General features: G+C 35.4%; 2 protein-coding genes across 2 annotated transcripts; both read left to right on the top strand.

Moving 5' to 3' along the window:
- The first annotated feature begins 5,227 nt into the window (after nucleotides 1-5,227).
- Nucleotides 5,228-9,458, top strand: LOC133853643 (aquaporin PIP1-3). The gene is made up of 4 exons (XM_062289637.1): nucleotides 5,228-5,675; nucleotides 6,012-6,307; nucleotides 8,934-9,074; nucleotides 9,187-9,458. The coding sequence occupies exons 1-4, from the start codon at nucleotides 5,348-5,350 to the stop codon at nucleotides 9,280-9,282; spliced, it is 861 nt and encodes a 286-aa protein (XP_062145621.1). The 5' UTR covers nucleotides 5,228-5,347; the 3' UTR covers nucleotides 9,283-9,458.
- Nucleotides 9,459-12,254: 2,796 nt separating this feature from the next.
- On the top strand, nucleotides 12,255-18,305 carry LOC133854301 (short-chain dehydrogenase TIC 32, chloroplastic-like). Its single transcript, XM_062290431.1, has 8 exons — nucleotides 12,255-12,459; nucleotides 13,402-13,633; nucleotides 13,862-13,941; nucleotides 15,197-15,350; nucleotides 15,474-15,552; nucleotides 17,278-17,362; nucleotides 17,705-17,751; nucleotides 17,902-18,305. Exons 1-8 carry the CDS (start codon nucleotides 12,354-12,356, stop codon nucleotides 18,064-18,066), a joined length of 948 nt encoding a protein of 315 aa, XP_062146415.1. The 5' UTR covers nucleotides 12,255-12,353; the 3' UTR covers nucleotides 18,067-18,305.
- Nucleotides 18,306-20,375: the final 2,070 nt, after the last annotated feature.

Below are 20,375 nucleotides of genomic sequence, written 5' to 3'. Positions count from 1 at the left end.
AAGAGTAGATACAAATGAGTAAAAAGTGAGCATCACAAATCGGTAAAAAGTCAAAAGCATACTCTAGTTGGAGAAATACTAGGCTTACAAAATATTTTACAAAAAAAAAATCTCACAAAGTGACGTGGCACAAACATGTTGAATTTCTCAAAATTTAAATTCTATCTTCTTATCAATCATGTTGTGCCACGTCACTTTGTAAGAGTTTTTTTAATAAAATATTTTGTAAGCCTAGCATTTCCCATCTACTTGAGATTTTTTTTTTTTTTTAATACTTTTGCATAGACCCTTTTTATTCTTAAATCTAAAAGACAATTTTTAGCTCAAAACGTTTTTATAACGTAGAAAGCAAGTATCTAATGAAAATATACTCAATTCTTAATTGTAATATGCATCATTTTTAAAAGATGACATTTTTCAAGCGTTTCGATGTTTAGAAACGGCCTAAATTTCGTAATTTGAGAATTTATAATTTTTTTAAAATTGTAAAAGCAATCACAATGTGCTCTTTAAAATTTCTCTAAATTTAACTCTAAAAATATACTTTTGTTGATTTAGCTAGTCAATTTTTAAAGCTAAGCATTCCTAGTAGCTTTATCAAATTTTACTCACCAAAATAACTAAAAATCGCTTTTTTCTATTCTGGTGAGACACTTTATTAAAATTCCCCCAGCAGCCTCACCATTTTAACTAGTCAATATTCACTATTCCATTTAAATAATAATTTTTTCATATTTATTTATTTTTTCTCTATATAATCTTTTTACAAAAAATCATTCATATCCATAAAATAAAGACATTATCGTGTGAGAGATGGGAGATGAGAGAAGAAAATGAGAGAAAAAAGGAAAAAAGTGTGTTAATCATGTGAGAGAGAAAGATGAAACAAAATTTGGTGAGTGGGTTGTTGAGTGAAAATGCCTTATCTAATTTGGTTAGTAATTTCAGTCAACAAATTTTTTTGGTTAAAATGTGAGGCTGCTGGGACTGGTTTTTCAGAATTTTCATCAAATTGGCTCACCAAAATATCTAAAAAACTATTTTGGTGAGATTACTAGGAATGCTTTAAATAACAAACTCTTTAAATGTTTATCTACTATTTATACTAGAAAGAAAAAAAAATCTATTTTGCTTATTCTACTGGAGATGAAAAATGACTCATAAGAGCATTCCTAGATGAAAAATGGCTCCTAGGAATGCTTTAAATAACAAACTCTTTAAATGTTTATCTACTATTTATACTAGAAAGAAAAAAAAATCTATTTTGCCTATTCTACTGGAGATGAAAAATGACTCATAAATAACAAACTCTTTAAATGTTTAACTACTATTTATACTAGAAAGAAAAAATCTATTTTGCCTATTCTACTGGAGATGAAAAATGACTCATAACTATGAGGGAAAATTATATTTTAGCCCTCCAAATTACCACTTGTTTTGCAACTAACCCTATAAACTGCCAACACTCCGACTCCGGCCTCTCAAACTACCCAAACAAATGCCATATTTGGTGAAATATCCCTATATTACTCTTGTCACGTGTCATTTTTCAATTAAAAAATAATAATAATTTTTTTTTTTTTAAAAAAAAAAACTAAAAAAGTACAAAAAAAAAAGAAAAAAAAAAGAAGAAAAAGAAAAAGAAAAATGGGGTGGCAGCACGCCACCCCCCCCCCCCCCCCCCCCCCCGGGGACCCCCTAGGGGTGGCTTTTCAGGCCACCCTAAATGAGCCTGAAATTCATTTAAGGTGGCCCAAAAGCCACCCCCAGGCCATCGAGGGTAGCCATGCGGCCACCCTTGGCCCCTGGTGGCGGCCGCGCCACCCCCCACCCCCTAGGAATGTCTTTTGGTCCACCCCAAAATTTAGGCCCAAATAAATTTTGGGGTGGCCCGAAAGGCATTCCTATGGGGTTGGGGAGGTGGCGCGCAGCCACCCCCCTCTCCAAGAAGGGGCCATCTTGAACACCCTATTTTCTATTTTCTTAAAAGAATTTAAAAATAAAATTTAGTCTTTTAAGTTTTTAACTTTCATTTTAAAAAAAATTAAAAAATGACACGTGACAGGGGTAATATGGAAATACGTTGTCAAATGAAACATTTTTTCAAGGTTTTAGGAAGTATGTTGGCAATTTGTGAGACTAGTTGTAAAATATATAGTAATTTAAAAGGCTAAAATATAATTTTTTTTCAACTGTTATGAATCATTTGCCTTAAAAAAATTCTGTTGGAGATGGTGTAAAAGGTCATTTTGCATGAGAGCCACTTGAGAAATTACAAAAGGTGAAAGGGTGGGGGCAGTGAGCATCGAGCATGGTGACAATACGAAAACAGGAAAAATACAAGACACTGACATGGTGACATGAAATGAATCCCTCCTGATTTCTGCTCCTTCTCCTTTTCCATAGTGTTTGTCCAAATGGTTGGGGGTGGGGCAGAGCCATTGAGGGCTGCATGTGAGCCTAGGGTGGCACAAGAAACCATGAGTTGTCTCCCACATCTGCCTACTCATTTTTTTTCCATACAAAAAAGCTGAAAAAGATGGTTGCAATGAGCCCCACAAGCCTACTACTATAATAATAATAATAATAATGGAGGACAAAATAGAAATACAAAAGAAAACCCATGTGGTCCCATATCCACTCTTTGTCAATCATGTTAGGTCTTCCTAAAAGAAAATTAACCTAAATTTATATAGACTTCTACTAGTTGTATCACATCTTGTCATCTTGTATGTATGGGATTAGATTTTAGAAAAATGTTTATCATCATGCTATAATTTTGTTCACAAATTGAAGTTACATGCCCCCACGTAATCCGTGCTACTGTCACGTCCGTTGAAATTAAATTTAATTATTTAGTAGTTGATTGTGATATATATTACTTAAATTTACAAACTGATGTGATAACTTATGTGTCACTCTCATGTTAGTCATAATCAAATTTAATTGTTAAGCAGTTGATGTAATAAGTATCACGTGAATTTATAAACTGACGTAATTTTATAATGTACCTGTAATTAAAGTTGTAGTGTCCCTAACAACACTTTTTTTTTTTTGTTGTGCGAATAAATAAAAGGGAAAAATGGTCATGTTGTGTAAGTTAGTTTACGAAAAAGAAAACCCCAAAATGAAAGGAAAATGGATAATGAATTTTAGCACTCCGAACAACAAATATGAAAATGTTCGTATGAAACTTACTTGCTCAAGTAAATTATGGACTTTCCACCCGCTCACTTGCTTGAACAAATACGTTCTATAATTAACTTTTTTTTTTTTTTTAAAAAAAAAAAAATGTTAACCATATGAACATAAAATTGATGGATATTGGTACGATAAAAGTAGGATGAAATTTCTCATTTTCTTTTTAAAAAATGATATTTGCTCAATATTTACACAACAACTCACATCGATACAATTTATGTATATTTTACCAATATAAATAGTTGTATAAATATTATGCACAATAATATTTATTCACCAATTTCTCCTCTTTCTCTTTAGAACATTATGCCAAATTGGGTTATAAAATATTTGAATGCAATGCCATGATGGCCAACTTCTCTGGAAATGGACCCTAAAACTCAATGGAAGTGCAAAAGTAATTACTATTCATTATGTCATACATAGCCGTTGCCACGTGCTTGCACAAGGGTGTCGCTTTCCTAACGGTCACAAAACGGCCACTTTCTCTCGGCCACAGGATTCGCTTTCCATTACTCGTTATTCTGTGGCTCTGATTGCTCCAAGTCTCTACCGTTGAAACTTCAAAGTACTCCCGTTACTTTGGCCAAAAAAGGACAAAATAGGAAAAACAAAAGATTTGGGCAAGCCTTCAATTGCTTCACGCAATCACAACTCTTCACCTTTTCCCTTCACCCGAGGGCACATGTTTTTTTTCTTTTTATTTTTATTTTTTTTATTTTTTATTTTAAGATAATTGAACCACGGGTTCATAATTATAACAATATTTATAAAATTTTTATGATAAATTATAATTACAAATCACTCTTTGAATTTATTTTTCGTCCATCAAATTAACAGAGTCCGTGAGTGGATTACGATACAAATGATATTTAGAGGTTGTCTCACTATTTATATGACGTGACAAACTAACGAATTCTGTTAACTTGGTAGACGAAAAACGGGTTTAAAGGAGTGATTCGTAATTTAGACCAACCCCAAGAACCAGTGATGCAATTATCATTTTTTTAAAAAAAATTATACAAGAAAAATAATAAAATAATGTACCGACCGACATGATGTATTTTAAGTGATTTTTTTATGTCAGTCATTTAAAATACGCTACTATAAAATGAGTGTGAAAACCATCTAACAATAAAATTTCACCAGCAAATAAAAGGCTTAATAAAAGAGAATACTTTCAGATATAGCAAACCATTTAACTAATTGTTAGGAGTTGGGGCTGAAAAAAAACATAGAAAACTGCTAACATTCCCAGAGCAGAAAATGAATTCAGCTTAGAAATAACAAGAAGATGAAGCCTAACCCCATATTTAAAAGTTCAATCCATTTTCTTTCTTTTTTTTTTTTTTTTTTTTCCTTGTAAATATTATTGAACCCATTATGGATGCCATGGGTTGAGTACACAATTCTATTTTGTGTTAAAAACAAAGTATTGACCTTCAATCCAAAAATACCAAAAAGAAAAAAAAGAAAAGAAAAGAAAAAGAAAGAAGATAAAAGAAAGAATCTAAGAAGTAAGCTTTCATTTTTTTCCCCCCCTTAAATGAGTGACTTTGAGAAAAAGGCAGGAGGAAGAAGTAAGCTTCCACTTCCTTTAAGCAAATACACTTTACACAAGTGCTGGAATTCACTGAGCTTGACCACATGTGACCACAACCAACACCTTTATTCAAAGGCATTCTTTTTAATTAAAAGATTAGGTGAATGATCAAATGGCCCAGAACAGCTAATCAAGTGCATCAGAATTTCAAAATCCATTGAGAGATAAAAATAATAAAAAATGATGACACCCTGTGGAGGATAAGAACAAAAGAAAGGCACCAACCCTCAACCAGAACCTGTCAACATCCCTCTGCTCTTTCCAGAACTATCCCCTAATACTACCCTCCTTAAGAAAAAGATTAATTTAAAATCACTTAACTAAAAGCAAAACAATAATGATCAAAATTTAATTGAAAAATAGAAAAAGACAACCCATTTCTGCTTTCAGCTAAATAATAGACTCCCACCCCCCTCCCATCTATAAAGCCACCTTCCCTTCTCCCTTCTCCCCACTTCACAGCCTTTGTTTTTGAGTGTGCGTAGTAAAAATAGCATCTTTTTGAGAGAGAGAGAGCTCAGTGAGGTAGTGATCAGTAAAACCATGGAGGGCAAGGAAGAGGATGTTAAGCTTGGAGCAAACAAGTACGCAGAGAGGCAGCCCTTGGGCACAGCAGCTCAGACAGACAAGGACTACAAGGAGCCACCTCCAGCTCCTCTGTTTGAGCCAGGTGAGCTCTCCTCATGGTCCTTCTACAGGGCTGGGATTGCAGAGTTCGTGGCCACCTTTTTGTTCCTCTACATCACCATCTTGACTGTGATGGGTGTTAAGCGCTCTGGCAACATGTGTGCTTCTGTGGGTATCCAAGGGATTGCTTGGGCTTTTGGTGGTATGATCTTTGCTCTTGTCTACTGCACTGCTGGTATTTCAGGTTAGCTTCCTTCACTTCTCTTCTTTTTATGGTTTTTCTTGTTTTGATACGTTAAATCATCATTTATTCCCAGTTTAAATTCATTTAATTTATATTTTTGTACTATTTTTGCCTCAAACTTTTGCTGATACTTTTTCTTATCAGCTAAAATTATTTTTAAGCTTTCGGCTCTAGGGATTTAACACATATTTGTGACGTTAAATCACTGCTTGTTTAAACTTTTGATGGGACTTTCTTTTTTCTTTTTTCTTTTTTTTTTTCACTCTGGAATTGATTTCTTCTTGTAAAAAGGCTATGATGCTAAAAAGATCAAATATTTGTGCTTTCTTGAAACAGGGGGACACATCAACCCAGCTGTGACCTTTGGACTCCTTCTGGCAAGGAAGCTCTCCCTCACAAGAGCTGTATTCTACATGGTCATGCAGTGCCTTGGGGCCATCTGTGGAGCTGGTGTCGTGAAGGGCTTCGAGAGCAACCTATACGAGATCAACAATGGTGGAGCCAACGTTGTGAACCATGGCTACACCAAGGGCGATGGCCTTGGTGCTGAGATCGTTGGCACCTTTGTTCTTGTCTACACTGTCTTCTCTGCCACTGATGCCAAGAGAAGCGCCAGAGACTCTCACGTCCCTGTATGTATTCTCTGCTCTTAATTAATGTCTTTGTTGAGTTTAAACTTCATGATGTCTCTTCTGTCTTAATTTTTTCGCTTGAGAGCTTCTAGACTGCTTTTGATGTTTTGTAACTTTATATTGCTTTTGAAGCTTTTTGCAATTGTGGGTTGATTTTTCATGATCTCTTGTTCTACTTCCTAGCCTCTGTAAAAAAAGTACTCGTTTTCTCCAGGTTTTCCTCTTGTTTGCTTGCTAGTTTGGTTGTATTTACTACTACCTTAAGTGGGTATTCTGGGTTATTTTTGGGACCTGTTGCTAAAAGTTGAGTATTTGATTTCCTAGCTCTCCCTTTCCCTTGATATTTGTTTTCCAAAATAAGCTGGTTTTTTATTTTACAAACTTAACAAAATAATTTTTTTTTTCTTTTAAAAAAAAACCAAGAAAAGGTTTCTGTTTATCAAAGTAAGCTATACATGGATATCCGCTTATATAGTATGCATCTTTATAGTTTTTTTTTTTTCTGATTGTTTTGGATTTCTGTTCTTTTTCTTTTTCTTCCTGCTAGGGTTTCTCTCTCTCTCTCTCTCTCTCTCTCTCTTCCTGATATATATATATATGCTGTGGTGGGTACCGGTAGGTTGTCTTTATTTTTCCGAGAATTCTTTTAGGTGAGACCTCGTGGGTGTGAGACCCACATCATGTTAAAGTAGTATAAAGCAATTTGTCGTGGCTCCTTCAGGAATTCTTTAGTTTCCTCTCTACTTTCTTTTGAGACCCTTATCCTCTGCTTCTCTCCACCACTTTGGATTAGGAAAGAGATGTAATATGCATCCTGCTCCTGATCCTTTCTTTTTCTTTTTTAATTATTTTTCAAAATCATCATTAGATATGAGAGGTTCATGCGTGGAATTCAACGATAATTTTGAAAAGTAAAAAGATAAAAGAAATACCGAGAAATGAATCATTTCTCTTAGGCTGCTAGTATAAAAATGAGCTTGGTTTTTGTTTAAGTCATGGGGTCAATTTTCTTGTATCAAAGTGATTATTTACGCAATATATATATCATATGAGATTCATAAGACAATGTGTTTGAATCCTTTTTCATGCTGACGTGGCAGGGATTTTAGTAGAAAGTAGAAATGTTAGCCTGCTAACTTTGTCCTTAGAGATGTGTTATTTGTATACGCATCGTGTCTACATACATTGTACACACACTCACGTTTGGTGTGGGACCTACCCACATACATGGGTTCTACACCCACACTAAATGTGAGTGTGTGTACAATATGTGTATACACAATGTGTGTACAAATATCATTAGCTTTATCCTTATAGTACTTAATTCCTGCCATTTCAATGTGAAAAAGGATTCGAACTAATTGTCTGATGTTTCCCACTGATAACTTTGGCCTTGTTTGATTCCCACCTTCCCCCTCCCCCCAAATTTTCCCCCCACCCCCGGGCCCACACTCAGCAGACCAAAGGACAAGGCAAATGACCAAAAAGGACCCCAAGTCTTCAAGAAAAGCTGGATGAAGTGATGAACGATGCAGGGGCTTTTAAAATTTGGGGTCCTTTTTGGTCATTTGCCTTGTTCTTTGGTCTGCTGAGTGTGGGCCCGGGGGTGGGGGGAAAATTTGGGGGGAGGGGGAAGGTGGGAATCAAACAAGGTTTTTATGATGCAAATATTCACTTTGGTCAGAATCAACTAGTCAAAGGATCAAGTCAAGTTGGTTTTTTGGGAAAATGGGTAACGGTTTTCCCGTCCCCCAACACCCCCTTTAATTAAAAAAAATGGTTTTTAATCAAAAAGTGTCTTCTGATGTCACATCAGATAATTCTTTTGACATCAGAAGACACTTTTTGATGTCACATCAAGAGACACTTTTTGATTAAAAACTCTTAATTTAATCAAGAGGGAGGGGGGGTTTCTTTCAAAAGTTGATTCTCAAATGATGTAATACTTTGGTATGAGTCTTGTTGTGCAAATGCTGTGCACCAAAGTATTGTACAAAATCCTCCTTTCCTCTCATAATAGGAAAGTGATACACAACATAATTAATACAACATTTACACAACCCACCGACATTGAAGGGGATATGTGGATATGTGTTGTGTAAATTGTGTTGGGTAAATATCATTTCCCTTCATAATATGCTAAAAATATAATGAAAATGAGGGGTGTTAGGTGCACAATTTCTGCACAACAATCCTTATGTGTAATGATATTTCAAACATCATTAACCATATGGATGTGCAAATATCATTACACAATGAAAATATTCTGTCACAATTATGATAATATTTTAGCAGTTGAGCTACCCTTGTGGGAGTCTCTTGTGGGAGTCTCTCTTTTGGTGAGCATGGCTTCTTTACAATTTCATATTCCAATCGTGGACACATATATATATCAACTTATTTGTCCATCTATCTTTGTCAATCACATGACATGTGGATGGTTTATGATTGGAACTTGAATTGTATGAGCCCTTCCCTCCCTCATGTTCCTACTCTCTTTTGTTTCCTCACAAGTTCTTCAAACTACCATATGTATGTGTGATTTGAAAAGTTCAAAACAGAAAATCAACATGCATTAAATCAAATATTCTTATTCTGATGTTGTAGTGTCTCATCATATCTGCAGATTTTGGCTCCACTTCCCATTGGGTTCGCAGTGTTCTTGGTTCATTTGGCCACCATCCCCATCACAGGAACTGGTATTAACCCAGCCAGGAGTCTAGGAGCTGCCATTATCTACAACAAAGACCACGCATGGGATGACCATGTAAGAATTTTGATGAAAAACCTTATAGAACCTTTTTATTTTATTTTTTGTGCTCTTAAGTGGATGAGATTTATAATACTCTCTCTCTCTCTCTCTCTCTCTGCTTGAGCAGTGGATCTTCTGGGTGGGACCCTTCATCGGAGCTGCTCTTGCTGCTTTGTATCACCAGATAGTCATCAGAGCCATTCCTTTCAAGAGCAGGGCTTAAGATTCTTTCCCTCCTTGGATGTCAAACTATCTCTCTGTTTCTTCTTTTTTACTTTGTGGTGTATTTTCAGAGCCATTCCTTTCCTGTGTTTGGTGTTGAGATGTTAACTATGTGTGTAAATTATATTTTAAGTTTGTGACAGCTTTTAATGGAGAATTCTTTAATCTTTTATGCTACATTTCCCCAGTTTGCTTGTATATATAAATACACTGTTGTGTTCTTAGCATGTGAGCTGTGTGACCAAGGGAGAGGCATGTTAATTGGTTGAGAAGGGCTTGTCCTTTTCAGAGGAGGGGGAATGCCACTCATTTCTAAGTAAACCAGATGTTGAAATGTTTTGCATTTTAAACATCCATTAGATGACATGTCCCTCTTCTAAGTTACCTTAGAAACTTTGAAGTGGGTTTTAAGAAAAATGTTCAAAGGTTTTCATCTACTGTACAAACAAGCAAGCCGTATGCTTCCTGTGTTGCCATAACTTTCTTAATGGACTTTGGGAACATACTTAATGGACTCAGAAAAAAGGTAAACAGAATCTACGTTATTTTTATCCTACTTGATGATGATCAAAGACTTTGTTACGGAAGTAAGATCAAATACTAATGATCTAGGATGTGAAAAAGAGCAAGGCATTTAAGGTGGTTGAGATGTTGAAATGAAAGATGATGTGCACCTACCGTTCCAAAAGATGAGAATTGGCCCCTTAAATTACTCCAAGATGCAATCCTTATCCTAATGGGATGAACCCCCACTAGTCCATTGGAAGCTCGAATTGACAGATTCCTACATATTTGATAGAATAATATTGTTTGTTGTAGACTGAGAGAAAATGATAAGACTCAAAACAAAACCACATAGCTCAATCAGCCATGTCAGCAAAGTGGCTACTTGGATAGAGGATATAACTTCCACTACAAAGAAAGCAAGAATGGCCAACCATGGTTTCAGGCTCATAATCTGGCTAAGAAGGCCAACAACCCACCAGTGAAGACTATGCATTAGGAAAAGTCATATCACCACTCCAATTAAGCAAATAATCACAACCATAGTTCCATTCCCATACAGAAAATCTGTGATTGTGAATGCTCTATAATAGAGTGCCACAGAAACGCGATGCAAGTGAAGCAATATAAAAAGTTTCCAATTCTCTAACGAGTTTAAAGACATAGTGTAACAGTTCACGGAAAAGCGCTAGCCAGATCTGCGTTATCATTTTAAAAAGACTAGTCAATTTGGAGCTTTCTTAGAATCCCTTATAAAGTCCAGTTTCACCTAGTAACTAGGCAATGTGAGACTTAGCACCCATGAGTATTTTTATAAACCATTCACTCTATGTGAGCTATTCATATTTTTTTTATATGGGACCGGAGTGTTACAAACTCCACTCCTTAAACTTGGCCACGTCATGCGATGCTCCAGTACCACATGACCTGGCATTACTAGATGGCTCTGATACCATTTTAATGACCTAGGAAAAAACGCTTGCCACATCTGTGGTATCACTCCAAAAGGACTAGTCAATTTGAAATTTTCTTAGAATTTCTTATAAAGCCCAGTTTCACTTAGTAATTAGGCAATGCGAGATTTAGCACTCATGATTACATTTATAAGCTACCCACTCTATGTGGGCTACTCATCTTTCCAATATAGGACCGAAGTGTTACATATAGTACTTGAAGAAATAGGTCTTTTGAGTTGCAGTAGCAGAACTCTATCACTTTATCTATCTATCTATCTTCTTTTGACTTTAGCTTATCGGTAGTAATCTAGTTGTAGTCTAAATCCTTTATGTGTTGATTTCATAAACAAGTAGTAGTACAAATGGGGGGACAAATGTAAGGGATGGGTATTGAGAACTGACAAATGTTATTTTGTTGTATGTTTCTTACCCTTATTAGATTTACTTGTGGTCTCTCATACTCAAAATAAATTCATTATCTATAATATTTACATTATCGTTGTGGGTGTCCATCATCCTAACTCTCTTATCACGTCATACTTTTTCCTTTGCTAACTTAAGCATTTAAGACGGAGTTTCATTGCCGATAAGTCTTCGACTATTGTTACCCTTAATGCAGGCATCCGTTGACTAAACTTAGTTGTGTGATCAACTGCATCATCAATTTTCATTCTTGTATTATTCCCTGTTGATGTACTTTTAATGTCCATGTTCCCTACATGTTTGTATGTATTAATGACAAGGTCCCTCCAAACTTTTAATTTGGACAATGTCCCCCTCCTCTCCTAAACTTCTAAAAATTGTTAATGTTCATCCAATGACAAAAATACCCTTAACAAAAAATATATATATTTTCTTTAAAAAAAAAAAAAAAACTAAAACTAAATACATAAAAACCAAGGGTGGCCAAATTTAAAAATTAAAAAAAAAAACATTTTTTTTTTAATTTTAAAAAAATATTTTTTTAATAAAGAAATTAAAGAAATTTCGTTTTTTTATTTATAAAATAAAAAATAAAAAATTTAGTTCTTTTTTAAATAAAAAATTTCGTAATAATTTTTTTTCTTTTTTTAATTTATAGGGGTATTTTTGTTTTATTGAAAAAATTGTAAGGTCATTTTTTACTTTTTTTATAGGTCAAATTATATACCCTAATTTGAGACGTTTGCTAATTCAGTATCTTTATTTCAAAACGACGCATAATTCAATACCTTTTATAAAGTTATTTAAATAAAAAAAATTATTCTTATTTTGAAGGACGTTGTAGCAACCCAGACCTTTCCATTGTAGGTGGGCATTGGCTTTGGCTTTGGCTTACCGAAGCATTTGGGTGGGCTTATCATGAGTCCATTTAGCCCGGATGGCACCAGAGGATTCCACCCGACCCGGCTGATCCACATCACATCACATTACATCACATCACATTAATAACACAATATCGCATAAAATATTAATAAATAAAAAATTAAAAAAATAACGCATAAATGCAACGGCTATTGCGCCGGGTGGTGGGTCACGACTCACAACCTATAAGAGTCTAGTTCTATGTTGGGTCTTGGCTGTGTAGAAATTATAGATTATTGTTTTGTTTGGTATTTTATCTCTGCAAAAGATGTGGATTTTTGGCTGGAAAGGGCCATCTGGGTTCTCAGCCCGTTCAACAGCAGAGGAAGTTACCCAAGGAATTGATGGAACTGCTCTCACTGCCATTGTTACAGGTCTTTCCTTTTTCATCTGGGTCTAACTAGTTTTGACTCTTTTTTTTTTTTTTTTTTTTTTTTTTTTTTTTTAATTTGTGGTTTTTCAAGCTAATGGGAAATCTCATTCAAGACTGTGAGTTCTTTTATTTATTTATTTATTTATTTATTTTTTTGGGGGGGTGGGGGGAGAAAGAATAAATCGCTAAAATATTTGTTCTTTATACCATGTAGTTGCTATTGTTGTTCTTTACAGCTTATTATCTAATGGTATTAGTTCTTAATAGAAGTATTTACAAGGGAATTGGTGAGGCAAAAAGAAATGTCAACGCCTAAAACAAATTAATTGTTTTGATGAAATATGAATCATTTAGCTGTCTGTTTCCATTTGTGATCATCCTCGGGTTTTGGTGTGCAAGATGCAATTTAATATTTCCAGAAGATAATTCTTTCATCTGAGATTCAGGAGAAAGTCTGGTAGATGATAAATTTGTTGCTTTTGCTCTGATATTTTTTGTGATAAATCATTGGTTGTGTGAGTTTTTATGGAGTTGTGGGAGTTATGGAAACTGAGCAAATACATGATGCATGATGAGTTGGTCTATATAGGTACGATATGGTGGTTATCATTGATTGGTAATCTGCTTTTTTGGAAATAATTCTTGATTGATTTCAGTCCTGGTCTAATTGGAAGAGATTTAGTTTTTGTATCATGCGTGATTTCTGAAAATGTTACATTTAGCTCTTTAAGAATTGGCACCTTAGCATAAAACACACACACACAAACAGAAAAAGGGGGAAAAAGCTTTCAACTCCTGTTTAGGAAAAACGAGGGTGATGCAAATAGATGGTTCTGGTTCTGGACTAGGTTGGTTCTGTTTATATCCCTGGTATTGGCTGGAGTAATTGGTGAGTTCTGCACATTTGGGCATATTTTACTTCTTAGGTTGATTTGAATTTCAGGATCATCAAGTGGCATTGGTGTGGAGACGACGCGTGTTCTCGCGTTGCGTGGTGTCCATGTCATTATGGCTGTAAGGAATATGGATGCTGGTAGGAACGTCAAAGAACAAATTCTTAAGGAAATCCCCAATGCCAAAATTGATGTCATGCAATTAGATCTTTGCTCAATGGGATCGGTGAGGAAATTTGCATCAGATTATAATGAATCGGGTCGTCCACTGAATCTCCTCATGTAAGCACAGTAAGCTGAATCTCTCTTTATCTCTCTCCATCAGACGATGCATGGGCCTGCATGCAATCATGTCTCTGCTTGCTGCATGAATGCTTACATGCATATTTGACCATAGTAGTTTTTGTTGCTTTCTTCTTTGTTTCAGTTTGCTCTTTCATTGAACTCGCTAAAAAGCTATATATGTTTGAAAGTAACAATGAGTTAAATTCTCTATTGTATGTTTGAAAGTAACAATGCAGGGGTGATGGCGAGTCCATTCATGCTTTCCCAAGACAACATCGAACTGCAATTTGCAACTAATCATTTAGGTATGTTACTCATAAGTTTTTTTTATATGTCTTAAGGCTGCAACAATCTCTTACGCATGGGGAGCAGTGTTGAACAGTGATCAGGGAAATTTTAGTTACAGAATTCCCATTTTTATTTGTTCCTCTGGTAAATCAGAATAGATTTTTTATTTTTTTAATCAGAAATAAAGCTTGTACCAAGATCCAATAAATTGCATTGTTCCCTTATATTAGCTATAGAGTTTCCACATTTTTCTTTGGTAAATAAAGAAAAAGGGGTAAATTACATTTTACCTCCTCAAGCTGCCAATTCATTCTCACTTGCAACTCTAAACTTTATATTGTTGCAACTTAGACCCTAAATTGAAATTTCTGTTCTAGTTTTCCCCTTTCATGAAATTTTGTTGTCAATTTGGATGGAAACCGTTACACGTGCCAATCATGTGGATATGTGCTCTTATAAATGACCAAATACTATAAATTCAAGTAGTAACAGGAACCCATGATCAATGAACATGGTGACTGATCCTTCTACTTCCACTACCACTCACACCAAAGTCAACAACGCTTCAACCAATGCTCAGCAAGAGAAACATAACCATTCCATCTTCGACCCCCTATCCAGCTTCTTCAACTACTGCCAAAGTTTCTCATCCTCATATTCCTCTCTAGCTTGGATCTCCAAGCCGCTCAATAAGTCTGAAGACTCCACTGCCGAAACCCTAGATGTCCCCGAGAAGGATGTGAAAGCCACCCAAAACAATGTCGTAGCAACACCTGCAAGACCAAGTTCGAGTCCCTCTAGGACCAGCACTCTCACTTCAAGTCCAACATTCACGGATTTAATGTAAACCAAATTCCTCAACTTTCATTCTCCCTATTGATTAGACAAGTTTAATTTTATTTTCAACTCGATTGAATTAAGAAAATTTAATTGAATTAATTGGATGTAAACCGAATTCCTCAGCTCCTTGTGTATGAAGTTCATTTAATTTTTTTTTTCAGAGAAAGAACTAATTCATACCCAATTTTTTTTTTTGAACCCTTAAATTGCATTCAAGTGACGTGGCAAAATCTAGACCGCATATTGAAAGAAATGAGAATAAAATAAATTAGAGGTGAGTTGCTCCCTATAGATAGATCCGTTTACATCATCTCTCAAAACAACAATATATCTATAACCGAAATTTTTAAAAAAGATTTTGTGTATTATATGCTTGTTACTTACTGTTCAAGTGGGTGGATGAGTGGCCGAGGTCTTAATACCATTTTGCAGGTCATTTTCTTTTGACAAACCTTCTATTGGAGACCATGAAAAAAACTGCTCGTGAAAGCAACAAAGAGGGGAGAATTGTTATTGTAGCATCTGAGGGTCACCGATTTGTGTATCGTGAAGGGATTCGTTTTGATAAGATCAATGATGAATCAGGGTAAAACTTTGACTGGACAATATGATGACTCTTGCCTCTAAGTAGCATATGTTTTATGGCTTGAGGTGCTCATAAATAGCAATGTCTCTTCTCCTAATTTTTATGTTTACTTGATGATAACAGATACAGCATGTTGTTTGCTTATGGGCAATCAAAGCTTGCGAACATATTGCATGCTAATGAGCTTGCGAGGCGCATGAAGGTACTTAAAGCATATAAGCCATCAATTATTAACCCAGATATGGAGGCAATTGTATATGATCATGTGTTATCCTCCTTATTAAGATTCTTTTTGTTTTTATTTTTATGTTTTCTTTAATAGCCTAAAATATGTTTGGTTCCTGAATTAACTGACGAGGAAATGCTTATGAAAGGCACTCATTATTCATGTCTTTTGTCATTAAAATAATAAATTGCTTCCAAAGACAAAGAAATGTCACTAAAATGTGGAGAGTCGCTGAAATATTTTTCTTTAAGATGTATCTGCTTATATAGTTGTCTGTTTGCCTATTTGGGTGCTGTCATAATAATTTCTTGGCATCACCTGGCCCTTCCAGGTCGGGTGATTCGCAAGTGGTGCACATGAAATCATACTGCAGTCTAAATTTTTTATTTTCTTAAATTGTGATCCAAATGTATAAACTTATAAAAAGTAGAGGAGTAGAGATAAATAAAATGAAGTTTTAAAAATATTCATGCCCCAGAGAAAGTGCAGGAGTGTGTTACTTAAGTTCTCTGGTAATCATAACATGCCAGATGGGGACTGTATCTTTTAGATCACTGTTCATTTCCCTTTTCTCATCTTCAGCAGCTAAGCACTGTATTTCTCTCTTAGGCTGTAGCTTTTGTTTCTAATTCCTCTTCCTCTGGTCTTGTATATCTTGTTATTTTTTTATTTTTTTTTATTTTTTTTTATATTTTCGACCCCATTAGTGTCGTTGCTTCTCTTGTATACTTTTCGTCTACGCAAGGTTTTCTTCTTCTTCAATAAATTATTATTCATCGAAAATTGTGTAATTTTAGAATTCACTCGTGTTATTCTTGTATCCCTTAAAAAATGGAGTGGCTTTTAAAATCATAATTTAATCAAAATTCAATAGTAATTAATCACACGCCCAATGGTAATTTTAAAAGCCATCTCATTTTTGGAGGGATACAAGAGTGACAAAAGATGGACTTTTAGCATTACTCTCGAAAATATGTAAATGATATATATAGTTTGTAGTTTGCGACTCTGGGCTGGCATCTCATCCTTGGTTTGCATGATATTCAAGCTCAAATAGGTAACTGTCTCACTGCCATTGCCTTGCCTGCCATAAACTTCCTGAAGGTACCTGGGTGGGAGTCAGGCTAGGAAAACTGTCACTTAGGTGCATGTGCTGCCACGGACTATTAAGAAGCACAGTGGTAGTTTGAAGTCATCCATTTAATAAAATTACTTGATACAGTGTCTGAGTGAGACTTGATTTAATGGAAAATTAATACATTATCGGTTGTTCGGTTAGCACTAGAAATAAATTATGAAGTTGATTGAATTCACCTGCTCTTGTAGCAGCTAGTTTGAAACTTTGAATTAAAGAACTTGGGGTCTTTTACCAAGTTTGAATAAGTGCGCATAGTATCAGGTCAAAGAAATTAAGATACACAGTAATATAATTGTATAACCGATAATTATTTACCTAGTCTTGATGTATGAAAATGAAGCATAGTTGCTATGCCGACCTACATACTGAAGAATGCCGCCATTTGATGCAATTTAGAGATCATGATGCAAGGTCAAAATATTTTCTTCATGGAAGTAATAATGATAATAAGTCATTGGACATCCGTTTAACTGCTCTTTCAGTTAGTAAGTCCAACTAGTCATTTTTATCATGTGAGGCGGAATGTAATCCGCAATTGTTGGTTTCTTCGCTCTTATGAACAGGAAGAAGGCGTGGAGATAACTGTTAATTCCCTTCATCCGGGTGCAATTATTACAAATCTTCTGCGTCACCACAGTTTCATTAATGGTAAACCTCTGAGCCATTTGACTTATATTCCGATACTCCTTTTGTTTAGGATCAGGTTCCAGGTATTCTAATTCCTATATGCACAAATCTGTCTTAGTATGCTTGTATCATACTACTAATTATGGAACTAGGCTATTTTGATGATACTGAAGACATCTAGTTATTGCACCTTCTCACTAGGACAAGGTTCTCTACGGCACATTGGGTTATGGGTTTCCATATAGAAATCATATGGAACTTTGCCATACCAATATAATGAGATCATGAGTTTTTAACTGCTTTCGCAGAATGTGAAATTGTCCCGTTTTATGTTAATATTTTTACTGTTTTGCCTCAATGCAGTTATTGCTAGTACACTCGGTAAATATGTGCTTAAAAATGTTCATCAGGTACGTATCCTGGTATATATATTAATACGTTCTACTCTAGAAAGTGTACCTGCAAATCCTAACAAAATATACTCAAACAGCTTCACTTGAACTCAAATGTTCCCTGGCAGCATGCATGGTTGCTTATTTGATTCATTTCCATGGTTGCAGGGAGCAGCAACTCAATGCTATGTGGCATTGCATCCACAAGTTAAAGGAGTAAGTGGTGAATATTTCATGGACAGTAATAAAGCGAAAGCCAGCTCTCAGGCTACGGATGCAGAATTGGCAAAGAAATTATGGGAGTTCAGCTTGAGCTTGACTAGCCAAAACTAGCTGGGATTTAAGGCGTTCGTCCTTTTAGGAACCGATGAAACTCTTCATGTACACTTGGAAGTACTTTACGCTTTTAATGATATTTCGAGTAAAACTAGATTGTATAAATAGTATATCAGTCGAACAAGAAGTTACAGTCGTACAATGTTTGTGCTCGTAAAACAGTTTGAATAGAAGGTAGGCAGACTGCCTTACGTTTTTAATGATATTTCGAATAAAACTAGAATGTATAGATAGTATATCAGTTGAACAAGAAGTTACAGTCGTACAATGTTTGTGCTCTTAAAACAGTTTGAATAGAAGGTAAGCACGCTGCCCTGTGAATAGATGTGTTCGTTGATTCAAACCATTTTTTGAATGAGATATCCATGATTCAAATCCTTGTTTGGAATGTAGCAGCATCAGTCTTAATTAGGAGTAGCAATTCATGGTCGCATGTCAGGTTCAGGTCATATCGATGCATGTGTATAAGAGTATGTCTCAATTTTAACTCGGTTCATTTAATTAAACATGATGTTTATAATGTATATGCCTTGAATGGGTGGTTTTTGTCTCATGGCTGTCCTTTTTCATCACCCTAGACGGTGTGCAGTTTTGAGGCACCGCTCGTTCTCACCTGCGGGCAGGCAATTATTTCTCCCCTAACCGTCTGCTTCTCAGGTATGGTACTAGTGTAAACAGCACAACGACGATGAGTAGCAACAGTGAGATGGGAGATCTATAGCAGCTGAGTTGGGGCATGGAGAGGAGCTTTGTCAAATGGAATGAGAAATGAAAGCAAAGTATGAAATCCTATACTGAAGGTCTGAACCTTAGTGGAAACGATGTACATCTTTCGCCTACCTTACCTTTGAGGCCAAGCGCCCACCCGTACCAAGGTGGGTGCGACTTGGTTATTAATCAGCCCACCTGAACAGTGCTAGCGCTAATAGCTCCCATCCCTAAATTTTAACTTGCTATTTTGTGTTAGGTTCGTGTTTGGTTTGTAGGTCGTGTAAAAATTACTAACCCTAAATGTCACGTTTCGTGACATGGGTATAAAATTGTACACGTCAACGCTAACTCGATCTATTTAGTTAAATAGGTCAGACTTTTCAACTTTAACTTGATAATTTCGTGTTAAGTTTGTGTTGGGCTTACGGGTTGTATGAAAAATTGTCAGCCGGCCTTAGTTTTATCTAATTAGACTACTTTTTTAACTCTGATTTGATAATTTCGTGTTAAGTTTGTGTTGGGTTTGCTGGTTGTATGAAAAATTGCCAGCCGGCCTTAGTTTTATCTAATTAGACTACTTTTTCAACTCTTACTTGATAATTTCTTGCTAAGTTTGTGTTGGGCTTGCGGGTTGTATGAAAAATTGTCAGCTGACCTTAGTCTTATCCTAATTAGACTACTTTTTTAACTCTGATTTGATAATTTCGTGTTAAGTTTGTGTTGGGCTTGCGGATTGTATGAAAAATTGCCAGCCGGCCTTAGTTTTATCTAATTAGACTACTTTTTCAACTCTAACTCGATAATTTCTTGCTAAGTTTGTGTTGGGCTTGCGAGTTGTATGAAAAATTGTCAACTGACCTTAGTCTTATCTAATTAAACTACCGGGGACTTGTTAATAGTTAGTTAAAGTACAATCTTAATAATTAGGAATAATTGCACTATTGGTCCTTGTGGTTGGCTTAAATTACAAATTACTCCCTGTGGTATCAACATAAATTCAGAGATCCCTGTGGTTGGCTTAATTTACAAATTGATCCATAGAGTCAAATTCCGTTAAAAATTTTGACAGATTCTATTAAACGTCATTATATTGTGCGTCGGATTCGAGTTGTGTCGAAGTATAGGTATAAAACTATATAGGTAAACTCTAATCCAATTCATTTAATTAAAGGAGTCATACTTTTTAACCATAACTTTTTAATTTCGTGTCGAGTTTGCGAGTCGTATAAAAAATTGTCAACTTTAGTCTTGGCAGCATTTGGATAGGCTTTATCAAGAGTCATTTAGCCCGGATGGCACTAGAGGACTCCTTCCTACTTGCTTAATACACATCATATCAATAAGCATATAATTAGGGGTGGCAATTTGGGTTTATGTATTGGGTTCATGTTGTATCGAACCATAAGTATACTGTATATTGTTGTACGAATTAATTATAATCCAACCCATTTAATTAAACAAGTCCAATATCCTAACCTTATCATGTCCCGTTTAAATAAACGGGTGACTCGACACGCACAATCCGTTTAATATACATATTGTGTTGGGATGACCCGAACACGACCATTTTCAACTCGTATGTCATGTTAAATATA

Source organism: Alnus glutinosa, chromosome 13, assembly GCF_958979055.1.
Source record: "Alnus glutinosa chromosome 13, dhAlnGlut1.1, whole genome shotgun sequence".
NCBI classification, from domain to species: domain Eukaryota; kingdom Viridiplantae; phylum Streptophyta; class Magnoliopsida; order Fagales; family Betulaceae; genus Alnus; species Alnus glutinosa.
This window is presented reverse-complemented; position numbering and strand designations above follow the sequence as displayed.